The sequence below is a fragment of the Bos mutus genome, chromosome 9 (assembly GCF_027580195.1).
Source record: "Bos mutus isolate GX-2022 chromosome 9, NWIPB_WYAK_1.1, whole genome shotgun sequence".
NCBI classification, from domain to species: domain Eukaryota; kingdom Metazoa; phylum Chordata; class Mammalia; order Artiodactyla; family Bovidae; genus Bos; species Bos mutus.
Window position 1 is genome coordinate 50,456,545 of NC_091625.1, and position 18,584 is coordinate 50,475,128.

The 18,584-nt window shown below is 35.0% G+C and overlaps 1 protein-coding gene across 4 annotated transcripts in view; it reads left to right on the forward strand.

Annotated features, from left to right (window-relative positions):
• The window catches only part of USP45 (ubiquitin specific peptidase 45), a 59,101-nt gene that overhangs the window by 35,895 nt on the left and 4,622 nt on the right, over positions 1 to 18,584 (forward strand). For 2 of the 4 annotated variants that reach the window (XM_070376556.1, XM_005902608.2), the window contains exons 10-17: positions 2,602 to 2,683; positions 4,619 to 4,710; positions 6,494 to 6,550; positions 6,879 to 7,022; positions 8,320 to 8,992; positions 10,781 to 10,878; positions 14,076 to 14,162; positions 17,992 to 18,145. In XM_070376556.1, coding sequence (XP_070232657.1) covers positions 2,602 to 2,683; positions 4,619 to 4,710; positions 6,494 to 6,550; positions 6,879 to 7,022; positions 8,320 to 8,992; positions 10,781 to 10,878; positions 14,076 to 14,162; positions 17,992 to 18,145 — 1,387 coding nt within the window. Of the gene's footprint in view, positions 1 to 2,601; positions 2,684 to 4,618; positions 4,711 to 6,493; positions 6,551 to 6,878; positions 7,023 to 8,319; positions 8,993 to 10,780; positions 10,879 to 14,075; positions 14,163 to 17,991; positions 18,146 to 18,584 lie in introns of those variants that run through there. The other 2 variants (XM_070376557.1, XM_070376558.1) reach the window with 2 other exon arrangements.

Sequence of the window (18,584 nt, forward strand, 5' to 3'; positions counted from 1 at the left end):
CGAGGGATTTGATCTTATTTTTTCTCAGTGTATATGATGACTTATATTAATTAATGTTATTAGAGTTCCCTAATATCCCTGTACTACTAGAATAAAGGCCTCTTGGTCATACTATAATCTTTGTGGGTTTTTTTTTTTACTGTGCAGCTAGCTCTATTCTGTCACTGATATTTTATTTAGAATTTTTTTAGGTAATATTATATCTGTGTGTACACTCTTGTCAGCTTTTGGTACCAATATTATGCTTCATGAAGATAATTTGATAGCTTTCCTTTTTCTGTGCCCTGGGACATAGGTTTACTGTTTCTGTGAAATTATTAGGTACTGGAGGTTTGTGTAGGGATTATGTAATTCAGTGACTTTAATGATATTTTTTTCCTTCCTTGAAAGCTGGAAAATTTTCTAATTTTTTGAAAAATTATCTGGTTTTCTTTTTCCTGAAATTTCAAATATAATTACCTAAGAGTTGAGCAAAGTAGTCTCTCATGATTATTTGCAATATCTTTCATTTAGGTAGTGATTCTCCATCTTTGTTATATGTGATGTTATGCTTTTCACGCTTATCTTTTTTTTTCACGCTTGTCTTGATTTAGGTTAGTTGGTGGGTTTATTCCCTGCTGCCCAGAAAATCAGCTTTTGATTCATTTATTTATTCTCTTCAATTTCTACTTCTATCCTCTTAACTCTTTCCTTATACTTGTGTTCAGTTTAATGTCCTTTTCTAAATGTATAAGTTAGCTACTTAATTTGTTTTTAATTCTTTTCAATCGATTTACATATATAAAGCTGTTCTGAAGAGTGAAAAGTATCTTGGATTCTGACATATAGAGTTTTCTTACTCTCTGAGAAGATTGCAATTCTGCTTAATTTCTCTTTGACATGATAATTTTTTGACAAAAGATTTATGTATCATTTTCATATCAAGAAATCTAAGTCAAACAGTGGTTTCACATATATGAAAACCTGTAATTAAGACTTTGCTTACTACCTTTCCCCTCACCCCACTGTTAAAATGTGAATTAGAGAAGATTAAATTTATCCACTAAGAGGGCTGCAATTAGTGTAAAAGATGATAATTTATTAGCTTAAATAAATCTTTATTTTTGGAATATATGTAGTTTTATTCTGAGAGTTTTTCGTGAGGTTAGATCTTTTCTAAGCCATATGTAAGAGGTGTAGAACCATAAAACTTATTTACTAAGAGCTGCTGAGCACTTGAACACATGATTTTCATTGACAACTAAATTCAAATAAAATAACAATTAAGTTCTGAAGTTGTCTTCTTGTTGTGGACAATATTCTGGACTTTAGTCATGTGTATGTGTATATATATATATATATACATATATGTTTATGGGAAATAGATGGGGAAACAGTGGAAACAGTGTCAGGCTTTTTCTGGGCTCCAAAATCACTGCAGATGGTGACTGCAGCTATGAAATTAAAAGACGCTTACTCCTTGGAAGGAAAGTTATGACCAACCTAGATAGCATATTCAAAAGCAGAGACATTACTTTGCCAGCAAAGGTTCGTCTAGTCAAGGCTATGGTTTTCCCTGTGGTCATGTATGGATGTGAGAGTTGGACTGTGAAGAAGACTGAGCACCGAAGAATTGATGCTTTTGAACTGTGGTGTTGGAGAAGACTCTTGAGAGTCCTTTGGACTGCAAGGAGATCCAACCAGTCCATTCTGAAGGAGATCAGCCCTGGGATTTCTTTGGAAGGAATGATGCTAAAGCTGAAACTCCAGTACTTTGGCCACCTCATGCGAAGAGTTGACTCATTGGAAAAGACTCTGATGCTGGGAGGGATTGGGGGCAGGAGGAGAAGGGAACAACGGAGGATGAGATGGCTGGATGGCATCACTGACTCGATAGACGTGAGTCTGGGCGAACTCCAGGAGTTGGTGATGGACAGGGAGGCCTGGCGTGCTGCGATTCATGGGGTCGCAAAGAGTCGGACACGACTGAGCGACTGATCTGATCTGATCTGATACATGTGTGTGTGTATATATATCTATATGGAGGTCATAGTGACCAGTTTAATAGCTGCTTATGTATTACTACTTTCTTCGTAGATAAGAAATTTCATATGATCTACTTGTTACTTTTTGTCCTGGTTAAGGAGTAAATCATCTTAGGGACAGAGTTGGCGAGAGGGAGGGAGGAAGCAAGAGATGGGGAAAGATGGGGGATAGAAGAAAAAAGGAGAACTTATTCTAAACCTGTAAAAAAAAAAAAATGGGACTAGGCTGCTTGCTTTTTGTTGACTGTGAAAAATACTTTAAACACAAGAGAACCTGTATGTAGGAACCTTGACTTATTTGGGGGAGAATCTGGCAACACAAAATTATTCATGCATGGAGTTTTAGAACTGGACTAAAGGACACATTTAACTTTCTAAAAATTCAGTCATTTTAATTTACAGACTAGGGAACTGAGATCCAGTGTATGTTGCTGTTTGAAAATCCTCTTTTAAGAGGATGAAGTTTGAGTCAGTTGTCACTGAAACCAGATTCTAGTCACGGGAACACAGAATAATGCTTTGAAAGGATACATTCTAGTATACATTCTTAAGAAATTCTTATTATTTTGTTTTATAGCGAATACAAGCTGGCATTCTAAAAGCATTCAACAACCCAACTACTAAAACTGCTGATGATGAAACTAGAAAAAAAGTCAAAGGTATGTTGACAGTTTCACTGTTAAAAGTTTTTTCTAGAAGAAAATATTGTAAGTTTCTTTTTAGTGGGGAAGTGGGAGAGGAACTGAACATTATGTAAACTAATTCTCTGAAGTAATGCTGCTGCTGCTGCTAAGAGTTTACTTATTCCTGTGGTGGCAAGACAGTCTAATGGGTCATAGAAAGAAAATATTAGAATCTATGTGAATTAAAAAAAAAACTAATATCAAATATACAGTTTGACTGATGCACTTAAGAGAAGTATCCTGTGGGAGATTTGAAAGGTTGTTGAAAGTAGCAACCTCACTTGGAAGTTCACTTTTATCATACTGTGTCATTTTTCATTTGAAGTGTGCTTATTAGATAGTGGATTTATGGATATTGTCTAGTCTTAACTAGACAAAATGCTTCAGTGTTCCAGAGATTCCTACAAGGAAATCATTATTTAAGAGGGTACTGTTACGTCAAGCATACATGTCTACTCCTAGTGTTGACTCTTGATCAGCCAAAATATGAGGCAGAAACAATGATTAACTAACTGATCAAAGCTGATTATAATTTATCATTTATATTTTATCATAAATTTATAATTTATCATAAATTATCATTTATAATGATCAGTATTTAAATGTAGGTTTATATCCCATGTTATTAACAATTTACTGTGTCCTATAAATATATTCTTCCTTGAGGTAGTAACTCATTTTTAGAAAATGTTTAAAAATATTATTTATTTTATTTATTCTCTTTTCTAATTCTGTTTTTTATAGCATTATATATAAAGGGTGTCTATATAAACAAATATAAATACATTAAGCTTGTATATAACAAAACTGTGTGCAGTTGAAGGTTCAAGATTTTAAAAAATAATAGGGTCTCAAGTATGCTCTGTTTTGTTTTGAGATAGTGCCATCTAGTGCATGTTTAGAATAACTGTTCGTTTTTTCTTTCACTCCTTTTCAGTTTTGTAATCTTACTTACTTTCAATCCCTTCTACAGTTTTCCTTAATGAAACATCTTAGTTAAACATAACTTCTAAATAGTTACCATCGTAATTAAAAGGTATTTCTTGATATGTCCAGATAAAAATCTGCTCTGTCATTCAGTGCTTCAAGTAATGTTTTAAAATGATTTCAATTGTTTGCATGAAATTTGAGGATAGAGATCCAAAAAGGATGGAAGAGAAATTTGAAAGAGGAGTGAGTAGGTTTGAAAAAAAATTTTTTAATATATTTTCCCCCGTGGTTTACTGTGAGAAATTTCAAACTTCCATTAGAATAGTGTGAAGCCCATGTGCCTGTGTGCCCATAATCATGCTTAAATTACACTTGATTCATGTTTCATCTGTTCTCCCCCAATTCCATATTATTTTGAATCAAACCATAGGCATCATTTTCTTTTACTTATAAATATATAAATATGTAGTATATCATATAGAAATAGAATGATTTTAACATTTTTATGGAACAGGAGTTAAATATATAGCTAAGTTATTAATTTCCATGTCAGTTCGTATGCTTTGCAGTGTTTACTTGTCTTTTACTGCCCTGTTGTGTCCATAGTTATGGTCCTGGCATTTGTAGCCCTAAATCGTAATCTCTTTTTCCATCCCTCTGTCTACCTCTAGGTTAGGCACAGAGGCTTTTTAAAGGGTTTAGTGGGAGCAGTTGAGTGTGGTATGAACAGTGGTGATTACTCTACTTATTTTACTTCTTAAAGTTTAAGAATAATCAGTTTGTTATTTGAGACTACAGTAGTTGATAGTCACATTTTCTCTATAGAATTGTAAAGAAAATTATAAGATCATATAGTAAAATATATTATTAAATATGGTCCCAGATTATTCAGATTTCTTTTGATTCCACAGGAAAAAAGCCTGTTACATTGTTAGGTTGATGGTTGATATGTTTTTTTCATTAAAAGTATTATTTTTACAGCATATGGAAGAGAAGGTGTGAAAATGAACTTCATAGATCGTATCTTTATTGGTGAATTAACTAGCACGGTCATGTGTGAAGAATGTTCAAATGTAGGTACTTTGTAATTCTCTTCAACATGGACTAGATTATAGTCATATTGTTTTTATTGTTTTCTTTCACATGTAATCATTAGCAGTCATTTTTATTTGTGACAGATGACTATGTAGTAGTTTTTGAAAGTCTTTAAAAAATATATCCTTCACTGTTAGAAAATAAACATAATGTATAATTTTTTTAAGTAAATGTTATCTAAATTTTCCTCTTGACACACCTGTGAAGTTCATTTAGCCTATTTTAGTATAATCCTATGTGCTAGCTACTCATTTGGATTGAAAATGAAAGAGAAACTTCTGTGAAGAGAGTAACTACATTAATATCATTATGCATTGCCCTAAATTGTAATCCCAAAAGAAATAATTCAATAACATAATTTAGGCTGATCTTCTTTAAAAATTTATATTTATATTACTTGTTCAATTTTTTTTAAAAAAGAAGACTTGACTCATTTTTGAATTTAGTGATAATTTCATTTTGAATGCCATCTGTACTGTAACAGCTTCTTAAGTGAAGTCGCTCAGTCGTGTCCGACTCTTTGCGACCTCGTGGACTGTAGCCTACCAGGCTCCTCCGTCCCTGGGATTCTCCAGGCAAGAATACTGGAGTGGGTTGCCATTCCTTCTCCAGGGGATCTTTCCAGCCCAGGGATTGAACCCAGGTCTCCCGCATTGCGGGCAGACGCTTTAACCTCTGAGCCACCAGGAAAGCACAATAGCTTCTTAAGGACTGTATAAATTTTTACAGGTTTTTCAATTGCTTGGTAAGGAATATTTCTGGAACTGTATGGCATATAATAGGTTTAAATTTCTGTCAGATTTTAATCATAAAAGAGAGAGTCTTTATATCTGTCTTCCTATCCCAGATTGTAGAGTATCTTTCCTCTCTAATCTTATAAAATCAGGATTATATATTGTATCTCCTTCAAGCCTATCATAGTGAAGCACAGAATGTGTCATCATGATATTACGATTGACCCTTGAACAGCATGGGTTTGAACTGCATGGGTTTGAACTGCAAGGGCTCCCTTATACACAAATTTTTTCAGTAAATACTGCTAAAGTCCTACACAATCTCTGCATTTGGTTGAATCTGCAGACACAGAATCCCAGATACAAAGCGCCAACTGTGAAGTTATGCTCTAATTTTTGACTATTCAGTGGGATGGGGGTCAGCATTCTTAACCCCCACATTGTTCAATAGTCAGCTCCACTTAGGTTTCTAATATATTCAACATAGAAGTTGATTTCTTTTTTCACAAACTATAGAGTATCTTTTAAAATAGAATTATCCTGAAGAATCTTCAAAACACCGTCAAGTTCTCTAGCTTTTCTCATGGCTTTTTCTTAACATTTCATATTTTATTTATGTTATGTCATAACGTATGTGATATGTTATGGCCCCAATTTCACCAAAAATATGCTTATATAGTTAATCAGTTTTATTAAACACAGTTTATTTTAAAAGTTACTTTAAATATTCCACATTAGTCATATTAACAGTATTATAAAATTCAACTGTGTTGCGTTTACTTAAGCTTTGGATTATCTTATTTTGATTAACCGCATATGTGTTGCCATGGGGTCACAGAGTTGGATACGACTGAGCGACTGAACAAATGTGTTGCTATACCCAATTAAATTACTGTTTCTTCCAAGAATGCTTTTTAACTTAAGATTTTAAGTTTCCTGGGAAGTTTGATTTCTTTAAGGAGTTTACAAAACTACATTGTCTACATTAGAATTCTAACTGAAGTTTTCAATGTGTTTTCTTTTTAAGATCTCCACGGTGAAAGATCCTTTTATTGATATTTCACTTCCTATAATAGAAGAAAGGGTAAGGAGAAAAACCTTAAGTCTTTTTGTGAAGGACATTTATAAATTCAAAACGTAGGCATTTTTGAGTATATTATCAAGTATCTGAGAGTCATTACTCTTTATATACAGTAATTGAGTTTGTGCAGTGTATTTGATATTGGAGTTTGTATATGGATGAGTGAAGGACGATATAGTTCCTAATCTCAAGGAATTTAAACGCTTATGCTTTATATTTTGAGAATTATCATTTAGGAAATTATATTTCAAGTGTTACAAATATTAAAAAGTAGATATCCAGAATTCATTTCCTAAAGAAATTTTGTATTATGTACATGTTATCTATATAGGTTTCAAAACCTGTACTTTTGGGAAGAATAAGTAAATATGGACGTTTACAAGAGACAGATAATGGTCAATACAGTGGCACTGTTCCTGTAGAAAATACTCATCAACCCAGAGCAATCAGGAAGCATTCTTCATCTAAAGATATGGTAAGATTATATGCATTTGTGAAACATCCTGCTTTTTGAAACATTTTAGTAAGAAAAATTTTTTAAAGTATACAAAAATCGAGAAAAAGGTATAATAACCCCCCAGGTACCCTCAGTGTCATAGTTGTCATCTCACAACTGGTCATGTTTTATCTGTCTGTCTCACATTTTCCTCCTCCTCATCCTAGATTATTCTGAAATAAATCCCAACATATATCTAAATGTATTTCTCTAAAAGATGCTTTTTAAAGACATAACCATTGTATCATTATTGTACCTAAAAATATTTAAAACTTAATAGGACAAACATCTAGTCATAATTTTAATTTCTGTAATTGTCTCATAAAATATTTGTTTTTGCTTTTTCAAGCATATTTGAATTTAGGATCTTAAAAAGATCTATAGCTTCCCACGTGTCTTAAATGTCTTTTAATCCACAGATTCCACCTTTTGTTTTCTTTGCAATTTATTTGTTGAAGACATGAAATCTTTTTTTTCAGCAGTCTCACCTTCCTATATCAATAGTAATTCATTTTGCATATTGTGGTAGTTCGTTTTGCAAGCAGTAATTCATCTACATGTTCTTAAGAGATGCCTCTGTTCCCTTTGTTTCCTCTCTAAGGCAGTTAGAACTAAAGGCCTAAATAGGTTTAAGTTTGATTATTTAATTTTTTGCAAGAAAACTTTTTCAAGTGACGGTATGTATTTCTATCAGGAGGTACATATTATGTTTGATATTTCTTTTCCTGTGATGTTATCAGTAATTGATGACCATTATCTGATCCACTGTTTCCCCAGGGACTCACTAGGGAGGGTGACCATGGTGATTGATAAATAAAGCCAGATTAATTTAAAGACATCCATTTGAATTTGCACCTTGTTAAAAAAAAAAAAAAAACAATTTTTTTACCTGATATGATTTATACTAACTTGGCAAATTGATGTATTACCAGATTTAACTTACTCTGTTCAAAAGTCCTTTAAGGGACAAAACTACATAAATTGTGCAGAGGTTTACACTTGAAAAGCCTCCAGCATAGCACTGTTCCACACAAGTGCTGTTCCCCACCCATAAATAGGTAACCATTAAGTTGGTTCCTTGTGTAAACATTTATTTTTAAATTAGAGCTTTTTGTTAGCATACTGTTCATTGTAGTTTGGGTAGATTTAGTAAATGGATTTCAGGGGTACTAGAAATATTATTTTAATAATTGTGAAATGTTTAAGTAAGACTTACTAGCATTTATTTTCAGTAAGGTCACAGATTCTTTTCTCTGAAAACACTATCAACTTACAGAATCAGCTAATTCATGGCAGAAAATGTACAAGAAAATCATCATCTGGAGAAGATAAAGCTGCTGTCATAGACCAGGAAAATGAAAGCCTTGAGGTGAATAGAGACTCTTCATTGTTTGCAAGCATCATGAACACTGAGTTGACTCTGACTGAAAGCCCCACCGATGGCAGTGAGAAAGAAGACAGCCTTTCTGAAAGTAGCGTTGATGCTGACAGCGAGGCTTCGGAGTCTGAGAGTGCTCCGAAACAGACTTTGTTGTTGAGATCCAGAAGCGGATACTACACGCACACAAATGGACACCCTCACTACCCGTCCAAGAGTGAACCACTCACTAGGGAGGGCGACCATGGTGATGAGGGAGTGGCGGAAGCTATTTCTGAACTTCATTTGAGCAGCACTATAATTCGAGCTAGGGATTTTGACAGAGAAAATCAGCCACTAAGTGTTTCAAATAATTTGTGTTTTTCAGAGGACAAGCATATGGTGTCTCAGAGCCCCCAAAATGCTTTTCAGACCCTTTCTCAGAGCTATATAACCACTTCTAAAGAATGTTCAGTTCAGTCTTGTCTCTATCAGTTTACATCTATGGAATTGCTAATGGGGAATAACAAGCTTCTGTGTGAGAACTGTACTGAGAAGAAACAGAAGTACCAAAAGGAAACCACTTCTGCAGGTAAGTATTTAGCTTAACTTTTTTTTTTAAGTATTCATGGATTATCTGATAATCAGTGACTAGTGGGTAATAGATCCCACATGGAGGAACCTAAGAACCTGTCACCATACATTAGCTGCTTGGAGTCAGGGCTTGTCTTATTCATATCTGTACCTTAGCATTGAAGACACTGACTGGGCAGGGGAAATTTTCAATAGAATTTTGTCCAAATAAATTGAAGAACAGGAAGTATCCATCTTGAAAATGCAAATTCACATAATCTTATTTCAGGGAACTAGCTATCTGAAGTCTTTCCAGAAATAATTTCTGTAAAACTTAATTGCAACACCAGTGAGATTAATGTCCTTCACAAAAGTCATATTATGAGATATAAATTTGAAGATTTTAAGTAATTGTATATTATAAAGCTAGCTATATACTAACTATGTTTTGTTGACAAGAGAAAAGTAGAAAAGGTTGATTTGTCAAGTAGGAAATTTTTGGTGTACCTCTAGCCTTGATTAAATGAAGAAAAAATTCTGATTCTTAATGACTTTTAAAATGTACGTTTTATTATTCAGGTATAATGAGCCTAACAGATGAGATGATTGCCACTGAAAAGGTAGTTTATTACTTAAGTGAAGTTCCCAAGAGGAGGAGACACACTAAGACATGCCGCCAAGGGCCACAAGGGAAGCACCAGGGTTGGTCAGGAGACGGGGAGCAAGGGGGAAAGTGCAGTCAAGTGCGTTTATTGTGGTTGCCGAGGGAAGGAATGAATGAAGGAGGGCAGAAAGGTTTAGAAGTGAATAATCTGAGGTATAGGGGCTGTCTCTAGAGGTCTGGTACCTGGCTCTGGTGTGAGTAGGGCAGGTGAATAGTGACCTAGAGTATCTGAGCCCAGTAAAGGAGGTGGTTGGGTAAGGGCTTTGGAAATACATATGAAAGGCACGCTTAATTTATTTACTATCTAGGAATTAGGCTATGGAAAAGGCCCTTTCCAGTGTCAGCAAGGCCCCAGATGTCAAAGCATCAGAATGAAAATATGATTAATACATTAAAATTAATGTCTAGATGGGAGAGGAAGAAATGCCAGCTTATACTAATCCAAGTTAAGTATGCAATTGGCCATATTCAAATCCTATCACAAGTCATTTCTAACAACCTCTTATTTTTTTATTAATTTATTTTTAATTGGAAGATAATTGCTTTATAATGTTGTGTTGGTTTCTGCCATGCATCAACATGAGTCAGACATAGATATACATATGTCCCTTCCCTCTTAAACCTCCCTCCCACCTCCTACCCTGCCCCACCCCTCTATATTGTCACAGAACCCCAGGTTGAGTTCCCTGCATCAAAGAGCAAATTCCCACTGGCTATCTATTTTACATATGTAACAACCTTTTATGAAAATATCCCATTGTTCCCATGATAGGTGATCTTCTTTCACTGCAGTGAGTAATGACCCAGTTTTTTCAATTACAGGTATGTTTCTGGTGGTGTTTTACTGGAAGGCATTGACATAAGTCACTTCTGGTCTATCAGCTTTCCAGCTTCCAGAGTTGTGTTGCAAGTGTCACCTCTCCTATTCTTTGTCCTTATAACTGTATGCCTTAAAAAAAAAAATCCCTTTCATATTGTTGGAGTTTTAGGGTTGAGTTGAGGCTCCCAGTAATCAGAAATCTAATTTCTTTTCTAACATTTTCAAAAATGTGGTATAATGATTCTGTTTAAATGTTTACTATACTATATGGGCAATAATGTATAAGATGTAATTTATAAATAAATTTATTGTATCTTATGCAGAAAAGAAAGCAGAGGGGGTTTATACTAATGCCAGGAAGCAATTGCTCATTTCTGCTGTTCCAGCTATCCTGATTCTCCATCTTAAAAGATTTCATCAGGTAAAATTCTCTTTAGTAGCACTACACATATTTTCATCATATGTTTTGCGGAGCCTTAGTCTTGTAAGGCTTCCCAGGTGGTGCAGTGGTAAGTGCTAATGCAGGAGATGCAAGAGACACGGGTTTGATCCCTGGGTCAAGAAGATCCCCGGAGGAGGAAATGGAAGCCCCCTCCAGTATTCTTGCCTAGAAAATTCCATAGACAGAGGAGTCTGGCAGGTTACAGTTGATGGGTTGCAAAGAGCTGGACACAACTGAGCAACTAAGCATACACACACAAGTCTTGTACTGTCAAGGATTAGACAGTAATTTATTGAATTTAAAAATTTTCTCATGAGATTTACTGCTTTTTCAGCCATGATAGCTTATAAGACTTTTCTAAATAAGATTGTCTAATTCACAATATTTGAACATTTAGTTGGTATGATAGGAACCTCAGTGGTGTGTGTCTGTGAGAGAGAGAGAGTGTGTGTGTAGGTTTGTGTCAGTGGAAAATAGAATTTTTAAGGAACCCTTAGAAGCAGGGAAATAACAAGGTACACATAGCTTTCTGAGGTTTTATCCCAATGGAGAAGAGTGCTTGGGCTGAGTGTGATTGGCTGGGACTAATTGCAAAAAGGGCTACAAGGCAGGCCTCACTTTTTTAGGACTCTAATGGGAAAGAACCTATTTTTAAACGTTTTTCTCCAGTTGGTTATACTTTAATGTCTATCTCTCTCTCTTTTTTTTTTTTTTTTGAATTTGATAAAATGATTTTAAAGTTTCTCCTGAAGAAACTTTAGTAATTAAATACTATGGTCAGAATTGTCAGTGAATTTAGTACAATTTAAAGTCTGTTGTTATGATATAGGATGAATCTCAAATCAGTTGGGAAGGAGGCTAGGTTATTCTCTAAAGGACTTAAGAAAGATGTTTGAAATAAAAATTTAGAGCTTCCTTCTAGACCAAATATGTTGATATCAGTACTGTTTTCAGACAGATTTTTTTAATTCTATGAAACATTATTGAAAGACTAGAACAAAACTTCAGGAAAATTACTAACCTGATCCTTGTGTGAACAATTTTCTAAATATAAAACCTTTGAAAGAAATCTCAAGAGATGGAAAGCTTTGATGATATATCTGCAACATTTCAGGTGGGCCACAGATGGCCTGGAAGAGATTTTTCTCTGTATCTCCATCCCTACCCACAGAAATTAGATGAAGTTCTTGATTTTCTATAGCCAACATTACAGAAACTCTGTGGAAATGGCCATGGAAAGCAGAAGCAGATGTGTTGTGTCTCATTACAGTACATCAGAATGCTAAATGGAAGGTGTATATCTGCAGGGACTTGGTGTGAACTTGCTAGGGTCATGCCGGACTTGAGAATGATATACCACGGTTATTTTATATTCGGTACTTGCATCCCTTTTAGGAATAACCTACAGAAGGAGTTCATGCCCTTACAGGGAAATTTTTATAGATGTCTAGGCCCCTTCTTGATCTCAGGCTAGATGTAATGTCTGCAAAGCCACATTCTCATTCCCTGGAACTGAAATAAAGGGATCAGAATCTCTAAGCAGTGTCTCTGCTTCTGGCTTTCTTGTGTCCCTGAAAACCTATTTCCCCATACTAATTTTAGAGTTCTATTAGAAACATCCACAGTACCTGAGAGATCTCAACAAGATAGAGCTCTTTGTCATAAATATAGCAAGTGATTAATATTGAAAATAAATAAAGAGCCCTTAAAGACTTGATGGACATGAGTTTGAGTGAACTCCGGGAGTTGATGATGGACAGGGAGGCCTGGCGTGCTGTGATTCATGGGGTCACAAGGAGTCAGAAACGACTGAGCAACTGAACTGAACTGAAAGATCAATAATAAAAAGATCAAGACTCTAATAGTAAAAGGGTAAAGAACATGAATTGACAGTTCATAGAAGTAAAGAATTCAAAGAAAATGTGAAAGGAAGTTCCATTCTTTCTAGCAAAACAAATACAAAATACAATGACAGTGAGATTCCTCTTTTAGCCTATCCAAAATGGCAAAGATTATAACAGTGCTGATAGAAGTCTCTTCTCTTAAGGGGTAATTTTTCAACAGCAAAGTACTGTTTGGGGAGGACACAGAAGCCTGACATGATCTCAGACGTTGCTGGTATCAGCTGCTTTGTAGATGTCACCTGATAAGAAAAAAAGGAGGCAAACAAATTGAATACAGATTAATTTTTCCTGATATGACTTCATAATTTCATGTCTGATATCAGGTTAAGACTCCTAAAGATTACTTGAAAATACAAATCACTGGCAATATTTCGGTCAAAAAATAAGTTGTTTTTTTTTCTTTAAAGAAAGATAAGAAATAGGCAACGATCTGTAGTGTTATGTGATTAGTATGCAAATAAAAAGACTAATCATTGAAGTAAGTCATGAAAGCTTTTCATGAAAGGTTGCATCTATATTAATTTTGTCTACCCAAACATCTCAGATTCAAGTATCTTCTTATTCTAAAAAGAGTCCATTTTTATTTTTGAGTTTCCTATCCAATATATTTGATGGTCTGTCAATAAATTTTTATTATTACTTAATGTAAATATATGTTTTTCAAGGCCTGCCTTTGGATACTAAAAATAGAGAAAGAAGTAGAGTTTCTTAACATGAAGATTCATTTTGATTTATATAATATGTAATGTTTACTTTTATTGATAAAATGATTTGGGTGTTCAGGCTTTTTTCTTTTTAATGAATGAATATCACTGAATTTTAGAACTGAAAATGACCTAATCTAACCCATTTATACCCATTTTCTGCCTTGATCTAGATAAGGTTGTCTAGAGTCAAGTTAACTGTTAACCAGTCACTGAGTCAGGCCTGTAACACCAGACTCCTGACTCTTCAGTTGAGTACATTTTTAGGTAGCATATGTGTCAGTAGCTTAGCTTCAATCACATTGAGTTTATTTTTCAGTGTTGTAATGCACAGTGAAAGTAATTATTTTCATATTGTCTGTGGTAAAAATACCCATGTAAATGAATGATCTTTGCAATAAGTTTATGAAACCTAATTGAGAACTTAGTCATATATCAGTTTTGGATTGTTGATGTTTTAATAGCTATGAAGAAACGAACCTTTTGTATTTCTCTTTTGGTTTTAATTAAAATTAACAAACCCATTGATCTATAAATTAAGTTTGTTACATTTTTTTTTTTTTTTGAGGCTGGTTTGAGTCTTCGCAAAGTAAACAGACATGTAGATTTTCCACTTATGCTTGACTTAGCACCATTCTGTTCTGCTACTTGTAAGGTATAGTATATTATTAAGATATTTAATTGTCTTGCAAATAATATGCTTTAGAATATCCTATGTATTGTTTATTAGACCATGTCTTTCTCCCTACCTCCTACCCTCTGTCTCTCATGTCCCCTTCCTCCCTTTCTTCTTCCATCCAGCATTTAACACAGAAAATGACTTTTGTCCTTTGGGAGACAGAATAAGTTGAAAAGATGCATAAAGCATAAGTGAGGCATGATGTTCATGATCAAAGCTGCTTGTAAATGCTGCTAGAGTCGGATAGTTGCTGAGAGAAATAAGCAGATTTTGTGCCCTCTCCTGTTTCTTGTGAATGATGTGCTTAATTGGCAGTAGTTTTAGCATTTGGAGAGTTTTCTCCTCTTTTGTGAGCGACTGATCTGATCTGATCTCCTCTTTTGTAAACCAGTGTACTAGTGCGTTGTCTTTCATGCCATTTCACGTACGTAACTGAGACTAGTATACTTGCCAGCTGAGCACAAACTTAAAATTACTAATATTTTAATAATCAGGCATAGAAAGCAAGCTGGTTTATAATTGCTTGTGCTTATATGTGAGAACTAACTGTAGGTGAAATTGATGACTTTGCTTTCCATGTGGACACCACACAGTTCTGGGGTAACTCACATATTGTCCTGCTTGCCATTTCTGGTTAGCAGTCTAGGTTTTGTGGTACATAAACTTACTGAACTTAATAATTTCAATACATTGATCAGTCAAGACAAAAATATCTTAAATGCAGTTTTTCAGTGAATCCAGTTCATCTACTGTGGAATACCAGCACTTTCTGCCAGATGTTTACATTCAGTCTTCATAGAATTTGATATATTCATAGAATTTGATAATGTGGCAAACAAAATGTCTAGCAAGCTGTGTATTAAACTTACAGAAACATATTTTTTAAAAGTACCTATTATGGAGAATTTCCAACAAACACCAAAGAGAACAGTACAAATAAACCTCTTGCCCCCAGACCCTACATATATGGCCAGTCCCACCCCGTCCACATACTCATCTACCTCTTCCTTCTATATTAATTTTTTTTCTTACATTATTTTGAAGCAAGTATTAGGTATCCTTTCATTCATAAATCTTTTCCTCTATGTGTCTCTAAAAGATAAGAATTACCCCCCCCCCCCCGCCCTTTTAAACATAACCACAATACCACTTTCATGCTAAAAGAATTAGCATTACTTTTTAAATCTTTTGGGCTTCCCTAGTGGCTCAGATGGTCGAGTCTGCCTGCAGTACGGGAGACCTGGGTTCAATCCCTGGGTTGGGAAGATCCCCTGGAAAACGAAATGGCAATCCATTCCAGTATTCTTGCCTGGAAAATCCCATGGACAGAGGAGCCTGGCAGGCTACAGTCCATGGGGTCGCAAAGAGTCAGACATGACTTGAGGGACTTCACTTCCACTTTCTATCCTCTAGCATACATATTTCCAATTGTCTAATAAATTTTTTAAATGAATTAATATCCAAGTAAGGACTACATGTCATGATTGAAAAATATCTCTCTTAATACATAGTTTCCCTCTCCCATCTCTGCTTCTTGGAATTTATTTGTTGAAGAAACTGGATCATCTTTCTGGTAGTTTCACAGAGTTTAGATTTTGATGATTATTCCTTTATCCTCTTGATTTCCTACAAATAGGTAGTTGGATCAAGAGAAGCTTGAATAGATCCTCACCCCACCCCCCCCACTCCCATCCCAACCCCTGATAAGGCTGTTTCATAGGGAGTGTTCTGTTGTTTCATCAGGTGGCACATAATGCGAGTTTCTTTTCCGTGATGTTAGCAACCAGTGTTGCTCAATGAGTTCATTAACAGTTACAGAATGGTGGTATCCTGTTATTCTTTCTTCATTTATTTACTGGAATACTTCTATATAAAGAGAAATTCCTTTCATCTCTTTAGGTATTTTACATTATAGTTCTTTTAGAAAAGGCAGGATAAATGCTCAGTTCTTTCCCCATCCCCCTTTTAAGCCAGTTTTCAGAATAATGAATTTACTACCATTCTCAAACTGTGATCAGTAAATTTATCATTATGATTTCATGGATTTTAACACACTAAATATGTTTGAATTTACTACACTCTTCTTTTAATTCATAGTCTAATATGTCTAGTGGGTCCATTGTTAGCCACTGAGAGCCTCTTCAGGTTGGCTCCTCGGTTCTTTTGATATGACCCCTGTGGTTGCTCACAGAATGATTATGCCACCAACTGGATGTTCATTTGCTTATTTTAAATTTTCATTTTTAGGGATTGTTACTTAAATTTTGTTGTTGTTGTTTAATAATTACATAAAGTATTTATGTAGTTTTAAAGTCAAATGTATAAATCAAGGTAAATTCAAACAAGTGTAGGTTTTCTCCATGTCTGTTCTACCTGTTTCCTTCCTTTAGAGATAACCATTTTTTCAAATTATTATTTATTCATCTATAATTTTCCCCCTTTGTTTTTATTTCTTTTTTTTAATATAAATTTATTTAATTGGAGGCTAATTACTTTACAATATTGTATTGGTTTTGCCATACATCAACATGAATCCACCACAGGTATATACGTGTTCCCCGTCCTGAACCGCCTTCCCTCGTCCCTCCCCGTACCATCCCTCTGGGTCATCCCAGTGTACCAGCCCCAAGCATCCAGTATCATGCATCGAACCTGGACTGGCAATTCATTTCATATATGATATTATACATGTTTCAATGCCATTCTCCCTAATCATCCCACCCTCTCCCTCTCAGATGTATAGAACAGTATAGACTGTTCTATACAGTCTATACATCTGTTAATACAATGTTAGAACAGTATAGACATTGTATGTTCTAACATACAATGTTAGAACAGTATAGACTGTTCTATACATCTGTGTCTCTTTTGCTGTCTCGCATACAGGGTTATCATTACCATCTTTCTAAATTCTATATATATGCGTTAGTATACTGTATTGGTGTTTTTCTTTCTGGCTTACTTCACTCTGTATAATAGGCTCCAGTTTCATCCACCTCATTAGAACTGATTCAAATGTAGTCTTTTTAATGGCTGAGTAATACTCCATTGTGTATATTTACCACAGCTTTCTTATCCATTCATCTGCTGATGGACATCTAGGTTGCTTCCATGTCCTGGCTATTATAAACAGTGCTGCGATGAACATTGGGGTACATGTGTAATTTTTAAAAATATAAACAAATAAATACATATCTATTTTATATATATATATAATATCTCACTTCTTTAATAATCATAGCTTATAAGATGTATCCTTTTTTTCTACCGTATTAACATTGTATCCTGGAGAATATTTCATAGCAGTGTTTAGAGATAATCTGCACTCCATTTTTCAAGCAGCATAATACTGTATTCTATGGATGCATTATAGCTTATTCAAGCCGTCCCCAGTTTATGTGCACTTTTGAGTCTACGGTTTTTTGGTATTACAAATAATCCTTCAATCACTTGTCTGGTGCATGTATTTTTACATATTGCTCATGGTACCTATGAGAAATAGTCCTAGAAAAGGGATTGATAAACCCAAGAGTAATGCACGTATAGCTTAGCTAAATAACATGAAATTTTTCTGAATAGAGCTACCCTTTTGCATTCCCATATGTGAGCACTCTTTTTCCTGACAGGCTAGGCAACAGAAAAGGTCAAGTTTTTGCATTTTGCTAGTCTAGTACAGGTGGGCAGGTACCCCAGTGTAGTGTTAATTGCCCTTATTTTAAGTAGGATGTGCATTTAATTTAATTTTCTGTATAATAAGATTTCACTAAATATTACTAATTGACTTTTTTTTTTCTTTGTCTAAAAGAATGTAAGTGTGGGAGGTAAAGTTCTCTATGGTCTCTATGGCGTAGTGGAACATAGCGGCTCAATGAAAGGAGGTCACTACACCGCTTACGTGAAAGTGAGAACACCCTCCAGGAAATTACTGGAATACATCACTGGAAAGAAAAATGTACCTGGTATGCCACCCTAAGTTTATTTTATTCTTAGAAACAAATGAATTTATTCTTTTTCTGGAAGAAGTAAGTTTTTTAATGGGTACTTCGTGTGGATTCACTTTGTTAAGTGAGAAATACCTTAAAGAGTACCTGTTGCTGCTGCTGCTAAGTCGCTTCAGTCGTGTCCGACTCTGTGCGACCCCATAGACGGCAGCCCACCAGGCTCCCCCGTCCCTGGGATTCTCCAGGCAAGAACACTGGAGTGGGTTGCCATTTCCTTCTCCAATGCACGAAAGTGAAAAGTGAAAGTGAAGTCGCTCAGTCATGTCTGACTCTAGCGACCCCATGGACTGCAGCCTACCAGGCTCCTCCATCCATGGGATTTTCCAGGCAAGAGTACTGGAATGGGGTGCCATTGCCTTCTCCGAAAGAGTACCTAGATAATCTTAAATATCATAAA